Genomic DNA, 22,501 nt, shown 5'->3' on the forward strand with positions numbered 1-22,501 from the left:
TAAAACTTAGGCGACAAAATAGCGGAAAACTCTTTCTACAATTCAAAAAGCGTGCGTACGTAAAACAGTCGAAAAAGTAAAAAGCCGTGCCTGCGGGGCAAACAGTACTTATAGCCAAAACAAAAATGTCTCGTCAGGCGTAGCAACTTCACTAAACCAACATAAGCCAGTATCTACTTACATATTATGATTTTTCTGGCTAAAATACATCGAAACAAATTATCGGCTCAACCAGAAATATATGTAAATTGTTATTATTAGAGAACACACAAGCACAATAATATATTTATGTCTGCCCTACTTCAAGATTCAAAATAAAACAAAAGGTCACAAAAAAACTGCAAACATGTAATTTTGTCAGTATTATAAAATAAACCCCGGGGAACAAAGACACAATTATAATATTTAGTTTAAAACAAAAAATATGTGCAGGTTAACAAAATTTTGACAATTTCAAATAATTGACGGTATTAGAAGCAAATTTAGAAATCTGCACCAAAAACGGAAAATTTGATATTTATGCCAAAATAAACTATACATAAAAACTTACATACGTAAATAAAAGCGTAATTCAAAACCGTCTCTGAATCTTGCAAAAAAAGATTTCAATTATACTACTTGATACCGCAAATTTACCATTTTCCATTGAGTTAGTTGTGAAGCATAATTAGAAATGTCACGATTCTTCTTTCAAAGTTTTGAGCAAATATCTCAGTAACTCCTTCAATGGAGATTTCTAGGCTTGCTTCTGATATCCTCGATTACTGTTTGAGAACATGAAAAGTTATTGGCGTGGCCGATTGGCCGTGCGTAATCAAGTTCGCTTTCTTTGAGACCTCTAACGACAAGCGGCGTTACTATGCTCCACTGCACGAGTTCATGATAAAATGTTTTGACAGTTGTCGGTAGATGGCGTTAGTCATATTTTCCTTTTATTTTGGCATTTTACCGAAACATTGTTATGTTTCGGTAAAATGCCGGACAAAAAAATAACGTTTTAAAATTAAAAATGCTTACGATGAGCATATAATAAACAAAAAAATCAGAAAAGACACAAAAAATACAAAGCAAAAATACAACATAAAAATTGCAACAATAACACAACCAAACGAACCAAATTTAAGAATAAATTGAGTTTTATAACGTTTTCAGATTTTTTGTTGTGCGAACTGCTTATTGATCAATTATGTTTATTATTTTGTGTTCAAACTGTTAAATACTATTATGTTATGTTATATTTGTTTCGTTGAAATAATTTGATAAAATAATTTCTTTTTTTCGTCCCTACAATTATTATCATATTTTTACTCGACGCGACGCGACGATTTTAGTAAGTTTTAGATCTCTGCATTAAAATAAGTACTAAGTAAAAAACATAGATGTCACTCGAAGAAGAAATTTTGTTCCATAAATATTATAAAATAATTCAAATAATTTTTACTTTATTTTTTCCTGAACCACTTGTTATTTTTTATCTAACAAGTCACTCATTATCAACACAATTACGTTAATAAAACACAAAAGATATTAAATAATGTTTATTTTCGTCGTATTTATCTATTACCGAAAGTCGGATAAAGATTTTATCACACCGGTATTATTGTCAAATAAAATATTTTGATAGTACCTACCGACATTTTGGCTTGTGTAGTAATTATTCCTAAGCATTTCGGTAAAAAGTGTTCAAAATGAAGTGCATTATAAATGCTTTACTGACTATTTCTATTGCATCAATTTATTCTGGTAGGAGCAAAAATCAAGTCTTAGTGTTTATGTTATTTTATTTTACGGAATGAATTAACATTTGTGTAGACGTAAAATAATTTCACGTTATCAGCAAGAAATTTATTACTTTTTCAGCATCTGCAACAACAAGATTTAATCCATCTAACGATGTTGTGTTTCATTTGTATACAAAGTAAGTGCCTGTCTTTTTAACTCTTGTGTGGCTGTATGTCACACTAGTCTACGTACGACACACGACTTAGTATGCATGTCTATTTTTTTTCAAATTAAGAAGTTGTATTTTTTTAATCCTCCAAATGGAGATTTTCACACCGGATTTGGAAAGTAAAATTTGTACAACTAAGCTGGATTTTAATATTATACAAAAAATATTTATCCGCGCCACGCGAAGAATGAACGTCCGCCTATACAGCAATACATCCGTATAAGGAAGCCGAGACGCGGTTCTGTGGCGGTGTTCTGTGAAACAGGTTTAGTCGGTTATTGACAGTGATGGGGGGTGCACGCGTGTAATATAAGCGGCGTTTTTATAATTTTTAATCAATTTTGCTACAACTGGACTATATCATATGTTCATTTTCATAAATTATGGAAAAAGAATACCTTAATATAATATAATATAATATAAAAATTGTATATACGGGATTTGACATCACATAATTGACTTGTTAAAATAATATTTCAGGGCGAACAATTATAGGTCACAAATATTGACTCTAAATGACAATAGCAGTTTTGTTAATTCAAATATAAATCCCAATCAAAAAACTATTTACATAATTCATGGATTCAGATCGAATTTTGATGACGAATATAACAATGAAATAAGAAAAGGTAAGATAATGAACAATGAATACAATTTAGTGTGTTAACTTTTTAATATTTTTTTTAAAAAGAGAAATACTTGAGGTCTTATTATTTACTCAAATATGAATTTTTTCAGACCGTACCTTAAAAGTCTGGAAAAAGAAGTCTGAAAACAAGATTTTTTATTAAATTTATTAAAAATCGGGTTGTGGTCCCGTGGCTAGTGTCGTGGACTCGTGGATCAAAGATCCGAGGTTCGCACCCCACTTTACCACAATTTGATAACCATTTTCTTATGGTGAGTTATTTCCAACTCGTTGAAAATGGCCACCAAAATTGAAATATTTGGGTTGATCATAAGAACGCAAAGATTTCTTTTCCATAAAAAAAAATGTCCCCAAACTTTCAAAAGGCGATTTCTCAAAATGATTTTTTGGGTCAGTAATTTGCTTGAACGGCCGTCGCCGTATATGACCGTACATCCTTATATATATATTTTATCAATACGTTTTTAAGCTTTTACTTTGCAAAAAAGAGACTAGCTCTTGTGCTTGGAGAGTGACTCACACTATATTATGTATTTAGTAATTTGAAATTATATAATTTCGAATATAGGTAGAGAAAACGTGTCCAAAATGATCCCTCTAAGGGATAATTGATATTTAATACAAAACAAATGACATTTTTTCAATAATTTGACAAGTTCTAGAAGTGTAATCATTTTTGTGATCTACCACAATTCATCATATTGTGTTATTATTCAACGTGTTATTTCCACACTGATTTTAGCAAAACCTTACCAAAGGATCATTTTGCCCTACTACGTGAACAAAATGATCACTTGAGGATCATTTCATAGGATCATTCTGGAGTTTTTGTTAATAATAAAACAACTTAAATAATATATTAATAAACTGACGTATGAATAATGAATCAGATAGATATTATTCAATAATATTGTTTGTGCAGTTTAAAGAATGTTCTGTATGTAACTTTATAAATTATGTTTAAAACTGACTTACCTAAGATGAGACAGATATATTTTTTTATTTTTTTCGCTCACTCGTTCTCACTGCACGCGTCTCTCAGCCATTAATGTTTAAAACGTTGCTATGTATATGTTTACAGAATTAAACAAAATATGGCATTAGTAGTTTCGCTCAAATCTCAAGGGATAGTTTCACCTCGAGGGATCATTTTGTATACGTTTCCCCTACACTAGAAAAAAAATAAAAATTATGCAACTTAAAAAGAATGACAGAAAATGATAATGCAGTAATACTAAATGAATTATTTTATTTCAGCAATTTTCGATCATGTGATTATGGAGGACTACAATGTATTTAGCGTCGATTGGATGTATGGGGCTGATGGCACGTATGAGGAATCAGTTGAAAATGTCCCGATTGTGGCTAAGCAGATGCATCTCTTTATAAGTTGGCTTAACAAGCTTGGGCTTGACAACGCTGATATACGTGTGGTGGGCTTCAGCTTAGGCGCTCAAATTTCGGGGTATTTAGGAAGAGGACTCGACGGAAAACTTCCGTTTTTAATGGGTAAGAATTTATCGCGCTCATTTTATCGATTTTTAAAATAGCAAAAAGATAAGCAGAGAGGATAAAACACCACGCTTCTCATTCTTTGCAAACAGATATTTTTTAAAAAACATATTTTGACTATCAATAAATCACATTGTACAAAGATAGAATATTATACTCACAGGGCCCCGATTACAATGGGAAGTAAAATTAATTTACAAAGTAAAATTAAGTTTTGTGTATGAAAAGTAGAATTCGCATTTTTTTTTCTACTAAACGTGTTCAATTATAGGTTACTGGTAAAGAAAATTAAATGTTTCTGCAAATTTACTCATTTTTGTACACAAATATCGGATTTTCTTTATAGATAGTCGAAAATATCTCTGTTAACTTCCCACTGAAATTGGGGTCGAAGAATTTTGTTATTTTTATTCAATATAATATAAAGTTAAAACATGTCAACAAAGAGAAATACACAATAAAGCAAAAGTACAGAAACAAAAAACGAACCGAAATGCCACACCAAAAAAGTAAACACAAATTATAAACATAAAATCATTTGGGACGGTACGTAAGAGGAAACACTTTTTGTGACAATATCAGTTTACAATATAGTACAATCCAAAATAGTAAGAAAACAAAATACTAGAAACATAAAACACATCATTACGCACCACTTATAGAAATTATATTAATAACTATCATTTAAAAAAAGATTCAAATAATATTTTTAGTTGCACCACGTATTTACTATTCGACTTTTGGTTTTTTAGTTCATCAAGCTGTTTATTTAATTAGGAAGGGCCAATATTTCCAAGAGATTCTTTATCAAACTTTTTCTACGTTAAGGTGATTCTTAACGAAAATTTGAACGCTTTTATATTTTTTTTATTGAAGATGCAAATTTTACGTTTATTTTCACTGGAAATTTTACAAAACTTGGTTTGCGGAAATTTAACACTATATTGTTTGTAAAAAATACCAAACCAATGTAATTTAGGTCCTCTTCACAAAGTGGTGTAGAAAACAAAAAAAAATAGATAATTATTTTGGATGAATTTTTTTAGATGAATTTATTTTTGTGATATTCACATTTTATTTAAAATAACCTGTGAAGTTTGATATTTCAATGCTATTGAAATAAATAAAAAAACTAATTTTTAAAAACAGGAGTTAGATTATAACAAGTCTTGCAGTCACTGAGCGCATGGACAATAGAAATACTAGATCACATTTACAAAATGTAGGTATTTGGTAGTTGATGATATTAACATATTGAAGCTACATTACCAATCGTCTTGCAGCTACAAAGCGCATAGACGAGTGGAATTCTAGCAACTTAAAATTATTTCGTTAAATTTACAAATAATAAACATTGACTAGAGTAATTAATTTATTAAGTACATCCCTAAGTATTATTTGGATTTGATCGTAGGTCATGTCTTTCTCGGTCTTTTTCGTTTTCTGCATTTCGCATCGTTAACCCAATTTTCAAAATTATATATTAGTTTTTGTCTTACGCCATTATACATTTTCCCTTTTGTTTCTGTCTCCGGACGGGTGAAGAATACAGTTGTGTGTGTGAGATACAACCAGAACCCTTACCGATTTAATGGTTGCGTGTGGGTTAAAATCCAGAAAAAGGGATTCGAATAGAGATGGCCCTGCCTCGCAGTGTAGTGGATAGCGTGTTTGCCTACCATGCTTGAGGTCCTAGGATCGATTCGAATTTGAAGATATTCTATACTGAAATATTTCATTGTTCCTGGACTTATATTGAAGCGTAAGACTAATCATCTTACATTCCATGTTACAATAAAGATGCTGCAATTGAAATTCCAAGGAGTTCCCTATGCGCCACTGGGTTTGAATGGGATGCTTACACTAGACTGCATGAAAATCGCCCCTGACACCATTCCTGCCTGTAAAACGATCTCCTGAATCCAAATATGACTCTCGTTTTTCCCCATCAGCCACCATTTTTGGTGGAGGCCACCCTAGCTATTTTGACCCCCTTACCCCTATCTTTGAGCCACAGCCTAGACCAGTGGTTCTTAACCGGTGCTCCGCGGACCACTGGTGCTCCGCGAGCTTGTTGAAAAATTATGAAAAATAGAATTTAATGTTGACTCATTTACTGCGCGAGTTGCAAATATAATGGCTAGCCATTATACTCGTATTTGCAAAGTGAAGTTGTGTGCGCTCACCTCACAACAACGGTCAAGAGAACCGTTGCTCGGTTACTTGCTCTTCCACGCAGGGGATTCCCCTTGCATTATTGCGTTTATATAGCTTATAGACAGACCCTGTTATTAAATTATCTTTTGTGTGTTTATTTTGAGAGTGTTGTGTGTATACTATTTATAACACAAGTGCATCTTTGATTTCTTTTAAATGTTACAACTTTCAACCTCGTATTTTTGTGAGCTAGGTTTTTTGACATTAACCAATATTAAAACGAAGAAACGTGAAAAACTAAGCCATTCAGATGAAGAAATGAGAGAAGTTATGTAAAATTTTAGACCTAATATCGCTGAAATTTGTAAAACTCAACAAGCTTAGGTGTCACATTAAATAATTTTCGCCACAAAAAGTTTAACTTGAGCATTTATGTTTTTATGTACTGAAAATTAACTGCAAAACAACATCAATGAGGATCTAAATAAGTTTATGTACTAGTTAGATAATAACTCAATAACAATAAATACAAATAAGACTAAACATATGATAAATATATGATCGTGCACATAGAAACCTTGGTTTTGTACTTCGTACATGTCAGGTATTTAAAGATATCACGTGTATTAAAATGGTCTACTTTGCTCATTTTCGCAGTTTGCTCGAGTATGCCTCTTCTGTTTGGTCTCCACAATATGTCACACATAAAGAAAAGTTCGAGAAAATTCAATGGATATTTCTTAGACATCTCCTCTGGAGATGCAGGTATACCGATCTCAATTATATGTCTTCCTGCAAAAAACACCACTTGCTTACTTTAGAAGATCGCCGTCTACTGTTGGACATGGAGTGCTTCATGACATACTTAGTGGACGCCTTGATAGTCCGGCTCTTTTGTCGGAGTTATCATTAAATGTCCCCGGCTACCGCACCCGTCACACGTCGAGCTCTCTATTTTATCTGCCAGCAGTTCTTACGAACTATGCCCAGAACTCTTCACTTATACGTTTTGTTAGTGAATATAATTTGAACTTTCCCCTTATTGATTAATTTGATTGTTAAAAAATAACATTTAAAATGCGCGTCTTAAAACATACTTTTTTGTCTTATACTTAGTTTCAATAATAAAGTCTTATTTTATCTTATTTTATTATATTTTATCTCTAATTCTTAATATTTTAAATAAATTTATATTTTCGACACTTGACACTTGCGCAATATTTACACACATGTCCACCCTCATTCCAATATAACACCCGCCCTCTCACTCACTTACACTCACACAAACACACTAGTATGAATTGTACGTGTATTTAATGTATTTTTGTGGATATCTGTCATTGGTTTTATTCTCTGTATATTTTATTTGTTGTATTTTTGTTTATTTTTTATTTTATTTCATTGGAAAGCCAACAGACATTTATACATTTATAAGAATCAGTTATACCATAAATACATATCATAAAGTCCAATTAGAGGCTTCCACATAATATTGTTATTGTAAATGTTGTCACATAAAAAATATACATAACATAAAATAACTAATCATACAAAACTTATAATATTACTAGAAATGTAAATGAATATTGGTCACACAGTTGCTCATTACAATAAATAATACAACTATAGTTGACCATACAGAGTTCATTTATTATGTGCCTACATACAGAACTGCACATCACCTGCATAATATAGGCTGCGGATTCAAGGCGCAACATCATAACTTGAATTATTTTTGGAAATTTCACTTTTAAAGGAAGTTAAAGATATATTATTAATATCAATACAATTTATTTTTTGATTACACATATAGCAGGTTCTATTTACAAATGAATTATGAAAAGATTTAGTTTTACATTTAGAAATTTTAAAAAGAGATTGGTTTCTGGTCTGCGTTACTGGGACTCTAAAATTAATAAGTGACAGAATCTTAGGGCAATCTATCATGTTATTCAAAGTTTTATACATAAAAATGGCATCAGCCATGTTCCTTCGAGTTTGGAGAGTTTGGAGTTTAGGTAAGTTTATAGACTTATTGTTACTTGTATTACTGTTGATATCCCTAATAAATAAAATAAAATAAAATAATAAAACAAAAAAACAAACGCCCCTAATAATTAAAGACGAGCAAATCAAACAAACAGAAAATGTAAAGTACTTGGGTTTGGAAGTGGATGAAAAATTAGCGTGGACAAAACATATCAAAGCAGTTATAAAAAAACTGGGTCCAATTATTGGAATAGTGAGAAGAACTGAAGTCTTCAATAAAAGTACAAAATTTATGATATACAATTCTTTTATACTTCTACTCTTTGTATATGAATTAATAATATGGTAGCAATGTAGTAATCAAATGGAAGAATCAATACAAAGAACAATTAATAAAGCACTTAAAGTAACAGTTAATTTTAATGAATATATTAGAACCACAGATTTATATAGAATAACAAAAATGCTTAATCTAGAGGAATTAATTTACACAGAAAAAATGAAAATGATATTTTTCTGATGAAAAATAATAAAATAACGAGAAATTTTAACTACAGCATACACAAAATAAATACAAGAACATCAAATAATTTAAATTTCGAACAACCTAAGACCACCAGAAAAATAAACAGTTTTTTGTATTCAGCAATAAATTTTGACAATTCACTTTCTAATGACCTAAAAAATATACAAACTATACACGAACTTAAAAAACACCTAAAGAAAACAGTTCTTACAGCCCGTGTGACGAGTGATATGTGATGTTATTTTATCGACTTTTTATTTAAACTATTGTGTTACTATATATAATATCCCCTCATACCAGCACTTTTGTTTATTGGGAATATTTCGTAAAAATAAAATACGAATGAAAATAAAAGAATGTATTTTTAAAATTAATGTTTTTTTTTTGTCTGTAGTAAAATAATCAATATTATTTGTAATAAAAGTTATCTTTGTATGTTTTTTGAATCTTTAGTTTTGGTGTACCGCGATTTTTTACGCGATTTTCCTTATGATCAAAAGTGCTCCCTGACTTCAAAAAGGTTCAGAACCACTGGCCTAGACCATCGTATAATACGTCCACCGATGGTGAAGAGTGTTCAGTTGATTCGGCTCATCGACAATCTCACTTCTTTTATTCTTTACGGCTAAAATAATCTTTTTCAGCCCTCCAAATAAAATTCGTGGCCATAAAATTATTATTGAAATTTCAGGCTCCCCCAAAATCAAGGGCTTTCTCGAAGACGGCAGGTGATGAGAAAAATTTATAGCAATATTTTGATTCCAGAAGTCATCTTAAACAAAAATTAACAAGAATGTTTTTTTTCCCAGACCAGTGTTATTATTCCTATGTTTGCAGTTGACTGCAACATTTTTAATTTCGCCCTTAAACCGTGCTAAAAAAAATTATTGGAATCAATCGTAACTAACAGATGAATCGGGTTATGGTCACGTGGCTAGTGTTGCGGACTCACGGACCAGAGGTCCGAGGTTCAAACCCCATTTTACTCTAACTTAATTTCATTTTTCTAATCGTGAGTAATTAACAACTCGTCGAAAATGGCCACCAAAATCAAAATATTTGGGTAAATATAAAAACGTTAATATTTCCTAAAAAAAAAAAGATGTTGTTTATTTAATAACAATAAAATAAAATAAAATACAAATAACTTTAATACTTAACTTTTTACTAAACTGCGGTTATTTGATGTTTTTTTTAATTCTTACATTACGCAAAACTAAAATTACTTTGCTAATTTTAATAACACATGTAGGTTTATTGTACAATTAATTTCGTCCTAAATTTCACCCATTTATTAGTTCAACCATATTTAGAGTTTATCCAAATATTTGTAGACAAGAATTGAATTCAACTCCCTGGGGTGCTGTTAATATTACAACAGAGATGAAGAACCTTCTATAAAATGTGGAGTTTAATACGAATTTGGACAAACTCAAAATATTGTTGATAAATCCACCTGGTCTGTGAAGAAGTATAAAAATTGAAAAAAATAGATTTTCAGGCGTTGCCTAGTAAAATAATTCAATTAGATGAATTTTTCCTGCAAAAATAAAGGTTTCAGTTCTTTTACTTCACAAATATCAACAAATGAAAGATTTGAAGGGATATTGATGTTCAAATATGGGTAAAATGGTGAATGTTACACACTGTGTAAAGTGACCACTTAAACCAGCCAATGAAAGGTCATAAGCCCTGTAGATGCCTAGACTTCTATATTACCGTTTCTAAAATGTTTTTCATTTCTGTTGTAATATGTTGACATTTATTTATTGATTGTATTTCAAGGCCTAGATCCTGCCGACAGATTATTTGAGGAGACTTCGATCATAAAAAGTGATGCTCAGTACGTGGAAATTATTCACACTTCTACAATTGGAATCAGGTACCCCAATGGACATAATGATTTCTACCCGAATAAAGGACAAGAAATGCCAGGATGTGACAACGATGCTGGCTGCTCGCATTCGCGATCCTTTAAGTATTTTGCGGAATCCTTGAAAAGAACGAACGATTTTAAGGCTGTCAGTTGCGCAAATTTAACGCAAATCGATAATGGACACTGTGAAGGGAAAGGAATACTATTTTTAGGGGGATTAGAAGCGAAAGACGTTCATGGGCTATTTTTTTTGGAGACAAATTCTAATCCTCCGTATGCAAAAGGATAAAAAACATAATAATCATTATTGACACTTCGCGTTATGTTTTTTGTAAAGACATATTTTGGGGACGAAAACGACTTAAATAAAAAAATCAACTTTTTGGGAAATTGCAAAAGAAGAATATAAATTGTGACACCTTCGTATTATTTCGTCGATTGTTGCATATTTTTCGAAGTAAGCACCCAATTTAGCGTAAAATTTTTAACAAAGGCTTTCAGCTATGGATCTATGAAAAAAAGACGCAATAAAAATAAATGACTGTAAGTTTAAACAAGACATTAGTTTAGTTAATTAGAGTCATAATTAGATTTAAAACAAACAAACGAAAGCACTTTGATCAATAAGATAATGGCATAGTTTTTATTAGGTTGGATCACTTCACCAAACATATGTAAATTATTCACGAAATGACATAAACGTAAATAAATCAGTAAGATTATCGGTAACGAAACAATCACAAAGTTAAATTGGTCATTTTCATATATTAAAAATAAAGTAAACATGCAATTTATATCGGAATAAAATTGACCCAACCGGCTTTCGGTCACCATATGTTTGTCTGCGTTGCGTCCTTCACACAACAATGTAAACACAATACTAATTGCGTCGCTTCCGTACTGACACGGAATCTGCATTCTCTGACTAATAAAGAGACCGACGTAACGGCTTTCTCCTATTCCCCAAATCTTGCGTTTTTTTTATTCAGAAAGATAGATAATGCTCATTGAAGTCGTTTTATGATCCTTAACTCATTTTAAGCTATTTTTTAGTTCAGTCGTTTTCGTCCTAAAGTTGCGATCTTTTTTAAAAAATGTTCTTCGATTAAACAAAATTTAAATAACATAAAGTTATTATTTATGAAAATACATTCAGTGTTCTTTTATATAACAAACAACTATATGTTTGTTATTTCTACAGACTCAGTAGTCGCTAATTAATTGTGTTAACGTAAAAATATTGTTTTTCCTGTCGTTGTAAGTATTTCGGCTCAATAATATTATGGTAAAACCTACCTAAAAGACTCGAAATGTGGTAGGAACTCGTACACAGCAACAAATTAAAAATTTGTCTTTGAAATTAATAAAAAATACATTTTTCATGTCAGATATTGTTTTTCATTTTATGTTATGTTTTGTCACTAAATTTGTGATTTTAAGATTAGTAACAGTCTAAAAATGGTTTCCTAGTTTTTTAAGAGACGTCATGCGAATTCATAATTTAGAATGAGGAAGTTCAGTGATTTTTTCGAACACTGTTATTTTTGAAAGGGCAATTCAACTAAGCAAAAACAAAAAAAATATTTATCGTAATATCAAGTCATGATTTTTTAAGTTTTTGTTATTTTGAAATTACTCTGCTTGTGATATATTTAAGCTGTATATCTGTTTGTACTCTTAATAAATATAATACATAAGTACTGAAATTACAGTAGAGTTAAACAATCGGCATCAGTTCTAGACAGCACGCATCGTGTTAAAAGTTGTTCCTGCAATTCCTTGACGAGTTGTAAGCTATTTGTGCATGCCTCTATCTTAAATAGGGAAATATCAGGTTATAATTATTATTTTTTTAAATTCAAGAGGGTCTATAAAATACTGTCGAATACAAAAATATTTTTTTTATATTTACCAATTAGCATAAAAAAATATTTTTCAATTTTAAATTCCCGTGAAAACGGTTAATTACATTGGCCACGCCCCTAATTAGTAACGATTTTGTTGAATTTTGTTTGTGACCATTTAAATTTAAATAGAACATAGTAACTGTTCCGGACGCATAATAGAGAATAATAAAAATGCAAATACATAATCAAATAACCTAGGTAGAATCCCCGGTATATGAACAGAACGGAGTGCTAGGCTCTCAATAAAGATAAAGTATTCACTTTCGAGCCTGGCCTCAGATATTACTGGGGCAAAATATAGCTAGAAACATAAAATGTAATGTAAAATAAAAATTATGATCATCATGTTGTGCGCGTCGCGGCTGCCGACGAAATAGCCCGTACGGGCGTTAAACGCCTGTATTTACACCACCTGCGGCCGGCGGCATGTAGCGAGTGGCGGGGAAGAGCTACCCCCACCACTCCCAGGCAGCCGGCGCGGGTGGGACGGCTGACTCACGGGGCCCGACTCGCATCGCTTTATAAGGCGTGTAACCGACCAAATAAGTTTAGTTGAGTTCCTAACTCTGAACAGTTAAGACGTGTTTTATTCCGTTCTCTGCCCTGTTCGCCCTCCTGCACTTCGCTCCGCTCTGCCTGCTGACTGCCTTCGCCTCTCTACACCACTTGGACCGGGTGCAAAGGGCTATTGAAGTTGACTTGCGGTCGGCGCAGCTGGGCCCCTACCTTCCGACTTTGTCTTTGACTCTGTTTGGGAGGGCGGCTTCCCACTTACGCCGGGAAGCTTGACTGCGGCAGACGCGAGTGACGAACCAGCGCACAAACACGTGGTAACGCGTTCGTTACAGTAACGTATCTTGACGTTACGGTTGCCAAGACCAAACATGTTGCGTTTTTGTAAAGACATGTTTTTTAACAATTAAAAAAAATAAAAAATATTTGAACGGTTAACTTTTATTTTATTTTATTTTATTTATTTCGAATACAAACAGATGTACAGGTTAAATGAATATTTAAAAAAATATATATATATAAAATGTAAACATAGTAGGGCCTTTTCTCCACAATAGCCAGTATGGATGCGGTCAATCAATAATATTTTGAAAATACAACGATTTTTAAAAATCTGTTTAACATATTGTTATAATCAGTATTTGCAGTAAGTGAAATTTTCCTATTATACATAAGTAAACTCACAAATATTTGAAGCTTGGTATTTAAATAGAACTACGATTCTCCTCAAACACTTACTTTCATTTTTCATTAGTCTGTTGTTCTGAGTTTTGTTAAGGTGTCAAGATTCACACACATAGGGCCTTACTTATTAGATTTCCTTATACCAGGCTTACATTAAGAAATAACTATACCCGGTTTATCTATTTATAACCGATATAAAAAAAGCTTACTTATAAAAATATTTATTACCTAGAATAACAAGTCACAGGTTATTACATGCTTACATTTTTAAACAGTCAACTCTGATATGTACGCGTGCTCGTGCGCAGTAACTTTTATAACAACAACAAAAAAAACAAACATCAAAGTCAAATCGAGACTACTTTCAGTATAATGGAAAACATGAAAACCGTTAGAAAAAGGATTCAAAATTGGAAAGAAGAGAAGGTAAAAAGGAGTTCTTTAGTTTGCTCGTGTTTCTTTTTTTATCACAATTCATTTTAATGTGTTTTAACACATACAAACATATAACATTTCAGATATTACAATTTACAAACTATTTAAAACCACTTGAATCGCATTGAGAAGGTCGCTGAACTTCGAAATTGTTAAAAATTTAAAAATTATCTGTTAAACTATCCATTTTGATTGCCAAAAAATATTATTTTTGACAGATCGCGGGCTTATTCCAGCGCTATACCACATAATCTGCAGGTATAAGTTTCTATGGTCGCTATCCCAGATTTAAACTGAGTTTAACTCTATGCGAGATTTAAAGTAATACTTTTTGCTATTTATTTAATTTATTTATTTTATTTTATTTTATTCAGAAAATATACAGTCATACAAAATAAGAATTAAAAACAACATTTTTTTAACATAAAAAGACCAATTAAGTTTTCATAAATTAAAAAGATATAAACATTAAATGTGACAAAATAAAAATTAATAAGAATTTCAAGTGAGAAAATAATAATTGTTGACATTTGCGTTTTCCATGGAGGTAATCAATTAAAATAAATAAAAATACCGAATGTACACTCCGAGCCATCCACGCACACACATGAACGCACATATAAAACATACACAAACATATACATTACATGCGGCTCATATACATAGCATAAACCACTCAAGATGTACATTGAGCAACTATACCAAATAATCGACCCCATGAAGAAATTTTCTGTACAAATGCAACGTGCAGTTAAAAATGTCTACATCAATACTGAGTCCGTTATAATTTCTACAGGTACGTTTAATGAAAGAATTTGAGATATAATTGTTTTTACAAGTTGGTACATAAAAAAGGGAATTTAATCTAGTATAGCGAAGAGGACAACGGAAACCAATATTTTGTAAAAGATACGGCGAATCAACTATATTATTGAGAATTATGAAAAGAAAAATTAAATCATATGTAAGGCGCCTTTTTTGTAGTGATTCTATATTAAAATTGATCAAAGATGCGCCGTAATCATCTATACCATCATTATTCTACCACTATTCTCAAGCTTAACTTTATACCCGTTTTATAAGTAAGGCCCATATAGGAGTAATGGCACTATCCAAAAAAATATCACAGGGTACAATTTGTATGCATACCCCAAAAAAATAAAAATTATCATATATTTAAGTTTTATGTTGCAATAATAATAATTTGGTTACGAATTCCATTTTTGTAAATCCTGGGTATTTCATATAAAAACTTTAATAAGTAAATAGAAAAATTCACCGACAACATTTATACGTTTTCTCTGTTGTACTCGTAAGAACTAACTAACGCCTTTGGGAAATCAAGTAAAAACTGCATCTGGTAATAAGTGCTGAATTTAACCCCACAACTGACTTTTTAGGAGATACATTTTCTTTTACGACTCAAGAAAACACGAAATACAAGAATGTATACTTACATTTAATATAAAACCATATGTATAAATCAGTAATAATTTATTTATTTCGCACTTACGATAACTGCATGAAAAAACTGAAAGGCTTAAGAATGGGAGCAAAAATGGGTGATTTAGTTGACAATTGTCTTTTGTCTGCTGACGATGCCGTACTTCTTACTAACAACAAAGAGGAACTGCAATTCTTGGTAACAAAGGTCTACGATGTATGCGAGAGAAGCGATTTGCTGATGAATGTCGATAAATCGAATGTGATGGTTTTTGAAAGAAATGAAAGTATGACTAAATGTGAAATCACTGTGAATGGAGTTATACTAAAACAAGTAGAGAAATTTGTGTATCTGGGAAGTATGTTTACTAGGGATGGAATGACTGAGAAAGATATTGAAATGAGGGTGAGTGCCGGGAACAGAGTGAACGGCGCACTTAAATCGACCTTGGCAAATAAATGTTTGTAACAAGAGGCGAAATTGGCAGTTCACAACGGAGTCCTGGTCCCGTCCCTGATGTATGGGAGCGAAGTATGGACTTGGAAAAACAGGGATGGAAGTAGGCTAAATGCTGTCGAAATGCGATCTCTCAGGCGAATGTGTGGTAAAACTTTGTACGATAGATGCACAAATGTTGAAAAACGAACATTATGTGAGGCTGAGACAAGCGTTATCGACAAAATCAAGAAACGAACTCTGCGCTGGTTTGGACATGTCGAACAAATGGACTGCGAAAGAACGGCCAAGAATATTTACAATGCGAATGTTGATGGATGCAGAAATAGAGGAAGACCGAGAAAGACATGGCATGACCAAATCCAACAAATACTCGAAGTTGGACAAGTCAAAAGTCGGAATAATCGGCGCGCGTGCATGAGAAGATGTATGAATGTAGAGGAAGCGACATCTGCATGCAAAGATAGAGTGTTGTGGCGTTCTATCCTCTCTGCCTACTCTAACGGGGAAACGGCGAGATGGTTTGTTGTTGTTGTTGTTAATTACGAGATTAACATTGTTCGTTTATGTTTTATTGTATATTTTAAGAATTCTGAGTTTTAGATATAAGGCAAATTATGCGGTTACTGATTTTGTGATCATTTTAAATTTGCAGATTTCAGAATCATGCGATTTGTCCGTTATTTCAAATTTCAATGAAACTCCAGCAGGAATTTTCACCAACTTTCGAATTGAATATATCTTCAATTGAGCAAACCGTTTCTTTTAAAACATAAATGGAAAAGTCTAATAAATCGAAAGACTTGCAATATCTTGATTGAAATACAAAATTGGAAAAGGTATTGGCAGATCGTGATGGATGAAGTGATTGGTCAAAAAAACAAGTGAAAGTGTACTAAGTATTTTGAATTAGGAAATTATATGCAAACATCATATCATATAAGTTATTGCATCTTGACAAGAATTCTCATTTAAAAAAAATAAAAAAAGGGTATTGTAGAAAATCTTCTAATAAAACTAATATTAAAGATTTAATAAGAAAACAAATTGTCTTTTGCCAATAGTAAATATTTTGATATTATTATCCTCGTCACCCAAAGGACAAGGCGATAAAATGAAGTTTTACAAAATATGGAAACTGTCACAATCAGTCGCACTAGTTGGGACGAAGGTGGGACGAAATGTGTTTAATTAAGGATTCAAGAAATCAATTTGTCCAAATGAGAATAAATTATTTAAAATATTCGTAAGTAAATTCTCAATCAATAAATATTGTAAATTAAAAATCGGTTATTTTTAGAGAAAACAATTCTTGCATTCAATTAAAACCCTTCTGCACCAGTCAAACAATAGTTCCAAAGAAACTCTGTTATGTATTCATCCCCTCCAGCACATAGCTCATGACACTAATTGAAATTTCGCTGTCACAACTAATCTCCACGTCGGTGTCACAACTCGCCCCTTATGACTATTTTCATTTAAAATAAACATGCAAGTGAATTAATCTGAAGTTTGTATTTTATTTATCTGTAACAGTAAAATCTGGAACATATCACCTTTTTGTGGCAGGACAGAAAATATGTTGAATATTTGCGTGAAAAGTTAGTTTGACACCTCTCAATCACACTTTATCGTCTAACTTTTTCAAAATCAACCACACGATACCGTTATTTTGACAGCAGTGGATACGTGGTTCACACAAAATGAAACCATACGAGAGGTCAATTCACGTGATTTCAAAAAATGCATTGTGATAACCTGTGCCTCGATTATGAACGCTATTTTCGTCTGTAAATATCGAGACGGAATACTTAACTTCTGTACTATCTATATCTTCTTCGGTATATTCTATCTATTTGCCATATTGACATCATATTATCGAAACGAACCAATGAATGACCGCAAAAATTAGTGCGCGTTCCTAACTTCATTAACATTCAAAATAGTACTCATTTATATTTTAAATATGCATCCAAAAATAAATTCCAATTCAAGCAAACAATGCTCGCTTGAACATGAATTTTAAAAGACTTTTGACACTTGCCAAGACAATTTGCTTTATATCGTCTGTATTTATCTACCAAACGACTACAAAGCCGGCTGTTTTAACGTCTCGATACGTACACTCCGAAAGATAGTACTCATTTATTTTTTACATTTTATGGCTAGATGCTCTTGTATGTTAATAGGCAGCATCTAGCTTATCAAGCCACTGCATCTAGCCACTCGTTTCCGAAACTGACATAACGGTCACAACTGTCAGAATTTAATTTGACTTCAAAATTTACTTATTTCTCTCTCATATTTTTAATAGGCTTAAAAAAAAAGATATAAAAAAGGGCCAACCTCGAAATGATAAACATTTTCATAAATCATAATTAAAGGAAAGATTGCTTAGTAGAACAAATTTCTTGACACTTTTAATGAGTAGTTTATACGTATCGACGGGTTCTAGACCCGTCGGTATAAACCGATGTACTTACATCAAAACTTGTACGGTGGGGGAATCGGTAGTTTATCTTTGTAGTCGGTCGGGAGACTTTTATCTTCAACTATGATGTCATACTGAAGCTGTCATTTTAGAGCGTAAATATGTGTACCGCGACGTACGCTTCACCTTGTTTCATATAGATGTACCTTCCCAAAACTTGAAGGTGGGGGGTCGGTAGTATATCTTTGTAATCACTTGAGAAATTTATCTTCAACTATACCGTCAAGGTGAAGGTATGTCGTCTTAATCTTCCCATCAGAATCAAGGCCCCGCTCCCGTTACAACAAGCCCCACCTTCCCCTGCGTATAAATTATTGAGAAGTTGATAAAAAAAAACACGTTTTTTCAGACACCTCTTTAATTTATTAATCGTTTGTAGATTAAAATAAATTGCATGAATACATTCTGAATAAATAATGCGTGAACATTTAAACTACAAAATATTTCTAGTACAAACATTTCATAGAGAAACAATAAAAACAATTCATGGAAGATTAACCTTAAAAAGTGGGTATATTATTTATTAACGAAATCATACACCAAGTCTTATTTGCATGTTCGTAACTTAAGTACATCAATGTTTAATTGTGTGAAAAATAATAAAAAATGTAAATTATATTAACAGGAAACACATCATAATTTCACGTAGTGAGATAACGTATTTGTTTTATTTTTAATATATTTTTATGACAACACAAATAAGTTATTTTTTGTGTATTATACATCTATTTCTACACATTTATCACATCTTACATAGCAAAACAAATATTCTTACACACATATTTATAGATTGTCCAAGATTAACTTTATTAAATAAAATTTGAAGAATCCTTGTTTTCAAATTTTGCAATTGCTTTAAATAACACTTACTCAATTTTAAATAATTGAAAGCGCAATATTTAATTTATGTACAGCATTAAACATCGGAATTGAAAAATGAATAATTTAAAAACTAAATTAAGATTAACTTTTGACTGGAGAGCGCGAGTTATTAGAGAGACAGTTCATATATTTTTACCATATATTTAGCCTAAGTTTCTCTAGAGGCCTAGCAAATTATTTCAGAGAACTACGTTCATGACAGTCAAAATTCGTCTGCCAAATTAAGAAATTCACTAATGTCTAAATGCTCTCATTTTTCTCTGTCATGACAGGCATGTCAGTCTTCAAAACTCAATAAATACAGATATTGGAGGACCATGAACAAATCGTGTATTTTATGACCTGTCGTTCGAGTGCAGTTTGTGTCCAGACACGGTGAAGTAAACACATCGGTAAGATTTTTTTCTTTAAACTTTTAGTTATTTGGCATTATTTTCAAGCTTTAAGCTATTTTACGGTTAAGGGAGAATTTTCCAAACCATAAATTGACAAAAGGAGCTTCAAGCGCTGTTTGTTACTTTTTTCGACCAGGGTTTGAATGTCAGCAAGGTTATGACCATCACGCCATTTCCCCTTAAGGGGATGCAGAGATAATGGATCCTCACACACGTCTTTTCTGACATATTTTTTAAGCTTCTTTCACATACATTATTATAAATGAAAAAATCTTTTATAAATGAGATATGAATTCATTGGCTTATTTTTATACTTTTAAATTGTCATACATGCCCTTTAGTCGTGTCAGCTTATGACAATACCAGACTTAGTTTATCTGATCATGCCACGTCTGAATTGGTGGTCCTCGTCTTACGTTACCATTCATTCTCGCCATATATATATATACACTAACAGACCTGACAGACGTTGTTCTGCCTGAACGTTGGCTTAACTACTAAATATTCAAAAATTGAATTTAAGTAGGCACCAAGGATTTTTTTTTATGATTGAATTCCAAATCTTTAAATAATTTATTTTCAAATATAGAACTCTTTTTGCAATTGTCAAACTCTGCTGTTCTCACTAACAGGGGTGCACTATATGTAGGAATGCGATTTTAAAAAATGTATTGTATATCAGTTGATATTATTTTAGTATTAGCAAAAATCCAGATTGAGGTTGAAATCCATAAAAAGCGAATGTTTGTAAACATTCAAAAACAAACTTTTTAAAACACAAAAAAAACAACATCCTTCCATTTTTTGTACATGCATTCTCGTCAAATGCAACCCTGGTAGATCAATGAAAAAGATATTTATTGTTCTTACTTTTTTTTATACATTCAATTGAAAATTTTAATATCTACAAACACGCGCAGCGTAAAGATCTACATTTCGCTTAAAACAGCATGTAAATTGGTTAAACCGTTTAGGAGAAGTTTAATGACATCACGCGTACAGAAGAATGTCATCCTTCTTCGTCGCTCTTCTACATGACCAAACCATTTCAGTGACCCTTTCATAATCTTATCAATTGTAACAGTTTCCGATTCTCGTCTGATTTAATTATTCGTAACGCTGTGATGTATTGTTTTCTCACGCATTTGTACAAGAGGTCGCATTTTGACCATGTTCACTCTGCTTTTACTCTTCCTCTGCCAATCCCATATTTCACATCCATACATTACTGTTGAGACTAAAACCCCGGACTGCGTGAACTGCCAGTCTACCTTAGGTTGACATATTTTTATTGACAATTACTGTGTTTAGTGCGCCGTTTATTTTATCGCCCGCATTCACTCTTCACTAGCCTAGGCTTAGGCCACTAACAGCATCAAATAAGTTCATGACAAATCGCTAATAGCACGTTGACGTCAATTTTAGTTTCAAAGGTTTAAATCAGGCAATAGAAATTTAAAATATGCACCCATATCTGAAGCTTTTTCCGGCGCATCGGAAAAAAAATGGAATTGGAATTTGGCTGAAAATGCGCAATTTCTTTACGGTCCCGTTTTATTCATTTCAAACAAATACCAAAAATTTGCCAATAAATTTGCCAATAAAGTAACAAAAGTCAATAAATAAAGCGTAATAGCGTAATGATAGATCTTTTATCATTACAATTGTTAAGTTCGTATGTTACAAATACATTATCACGAATCTTCTAATAGCATAAAGTGACAGTACAATTCACACTTAAAAGTACTAGCATTATAAGTTTATTAATTTAAGGAAATCGCTAATTTTTTTACAAAGGTGTTATTTAGAATTTTTACACTTTGACGAAAAGGAAGAAAATAAATTGAAATAAATTAAAGACAGCATTTACACACGACAATTAATTTAAATATCACTATCACTATTATGTTTTTACATGTACATAATAACACAGGATCAAATCAAAATAAAAGTCAGTTAGAAAAAAAATGTTTTTATACTGCATGAAGAAAACAGCATTGAATTGCACTTGTAAAATAAACAGATTTTTGAATGCGCGTACGCATTATATTAATGCAAAGTTCCGCTATTTATAGCGTTTGTATAAGATTTGAAAATATAACATTAAAATCATGTAAAACATTTACAGATTTTCAAATTTAATTGCTTATAATCTTTTTGTTAAGTTTTAACCATTTTCTGCTGACTAACTATACCAGTCGAGATGGAAATATAAATGACCATACCGTCGCCGTTCAGGCAAAAGTCACATACCCTAAAAATTATAGTTTTTACTTTAAATATACTCATTGAACTTAATAATGATTTAAAAAAATAAAATTAATTAATTTTAACGAACATTTCGTCACCGTTCAGGCAAAAGTCATGTCAATATGCCATTCGAAGAGCAAAATTATGTCAAAAATACGTCACCAAGGGAACTAAGCTAGAAAAAAGTCGCGTTAATCCGAATAATTTGTTTTTTACTATGTGACTTCATATTACTGAATTTTAAAACATTAAAAAAACATTGTTAAAAATATTTCCATTCATTATTCCATGTCCGCTGCCTAGTTGGAGCATAGGGTGTCCACAAAAATCCTCCAAGCATCTCTGTCGGCTGCCAGCTCCTGTGTCCAAGTCAGGTTCGCGTCC

General features: G+C 31.9%; 1 protein-coding gene and 1 long non-coding RNA gene across 2 annotated transcripts; one reads left to right on the top strand and one right to left on the bottom strand.

Annotated features, from left to right (window-relative positions):
• The first annotated feature begins 1,615 nt into the window (after window positions 1-1,615).
• Window positions 1,616-12,047, top strand: LOC148278526 (pancreatic lipase-related protein 2-like). The gene is made up of 5 exons (XM_088231281.1): window positions 1,616-1,743; window positions 1,861-1,918; window positions 2,432-2,580; window positions 3,858-4,109; window positions 10,570-12,047. The coding sequence occupies exons 1-5, from the start codon at window positions 1,689-1,691 to the stop codon at window positions 10,947-10,949; spliced, it is 894 nt and encodes a 297-aa protein (XP_088087407.1). The 5' UTR covers window positions 1,616-1,688; the 3' UTR covers window positions 10,950-12,047.
• LOC148278527 (uncharacterized) lies at window positions 1,775-17,838 on the bottom strand. The gene is made up of 3 exons (XR_015823168.1): window positions 17,656-17,838; window positions 3,576-3,771; window positions 1,775-1,863 (listed from the first exon to the last, which is right to left on the bottom strand). It is a non-coding gene; the product is annotated as an uncharacterized LOC148278527 (long non-coding RNA).
• Window positions 17,839-22,501: the final 4,663 nt, after the last annotated feature.

Source organism: Micrasema longulum, unplaced genomic scaffold, assembly GCF_059751315.1.
Source record: "Micrasema longulum isolate JH-2025_06_02 unplaced genomic scaffold, ASM5975131v1 h1tg000867l, whole genome shotgun sequence".
Lineage (NCBI taxonomy): Eukaryota > Metazoa > Arthropoda > Insecta > Trichoptera > Brachycentridae > Micrasema > Micrasema longulum.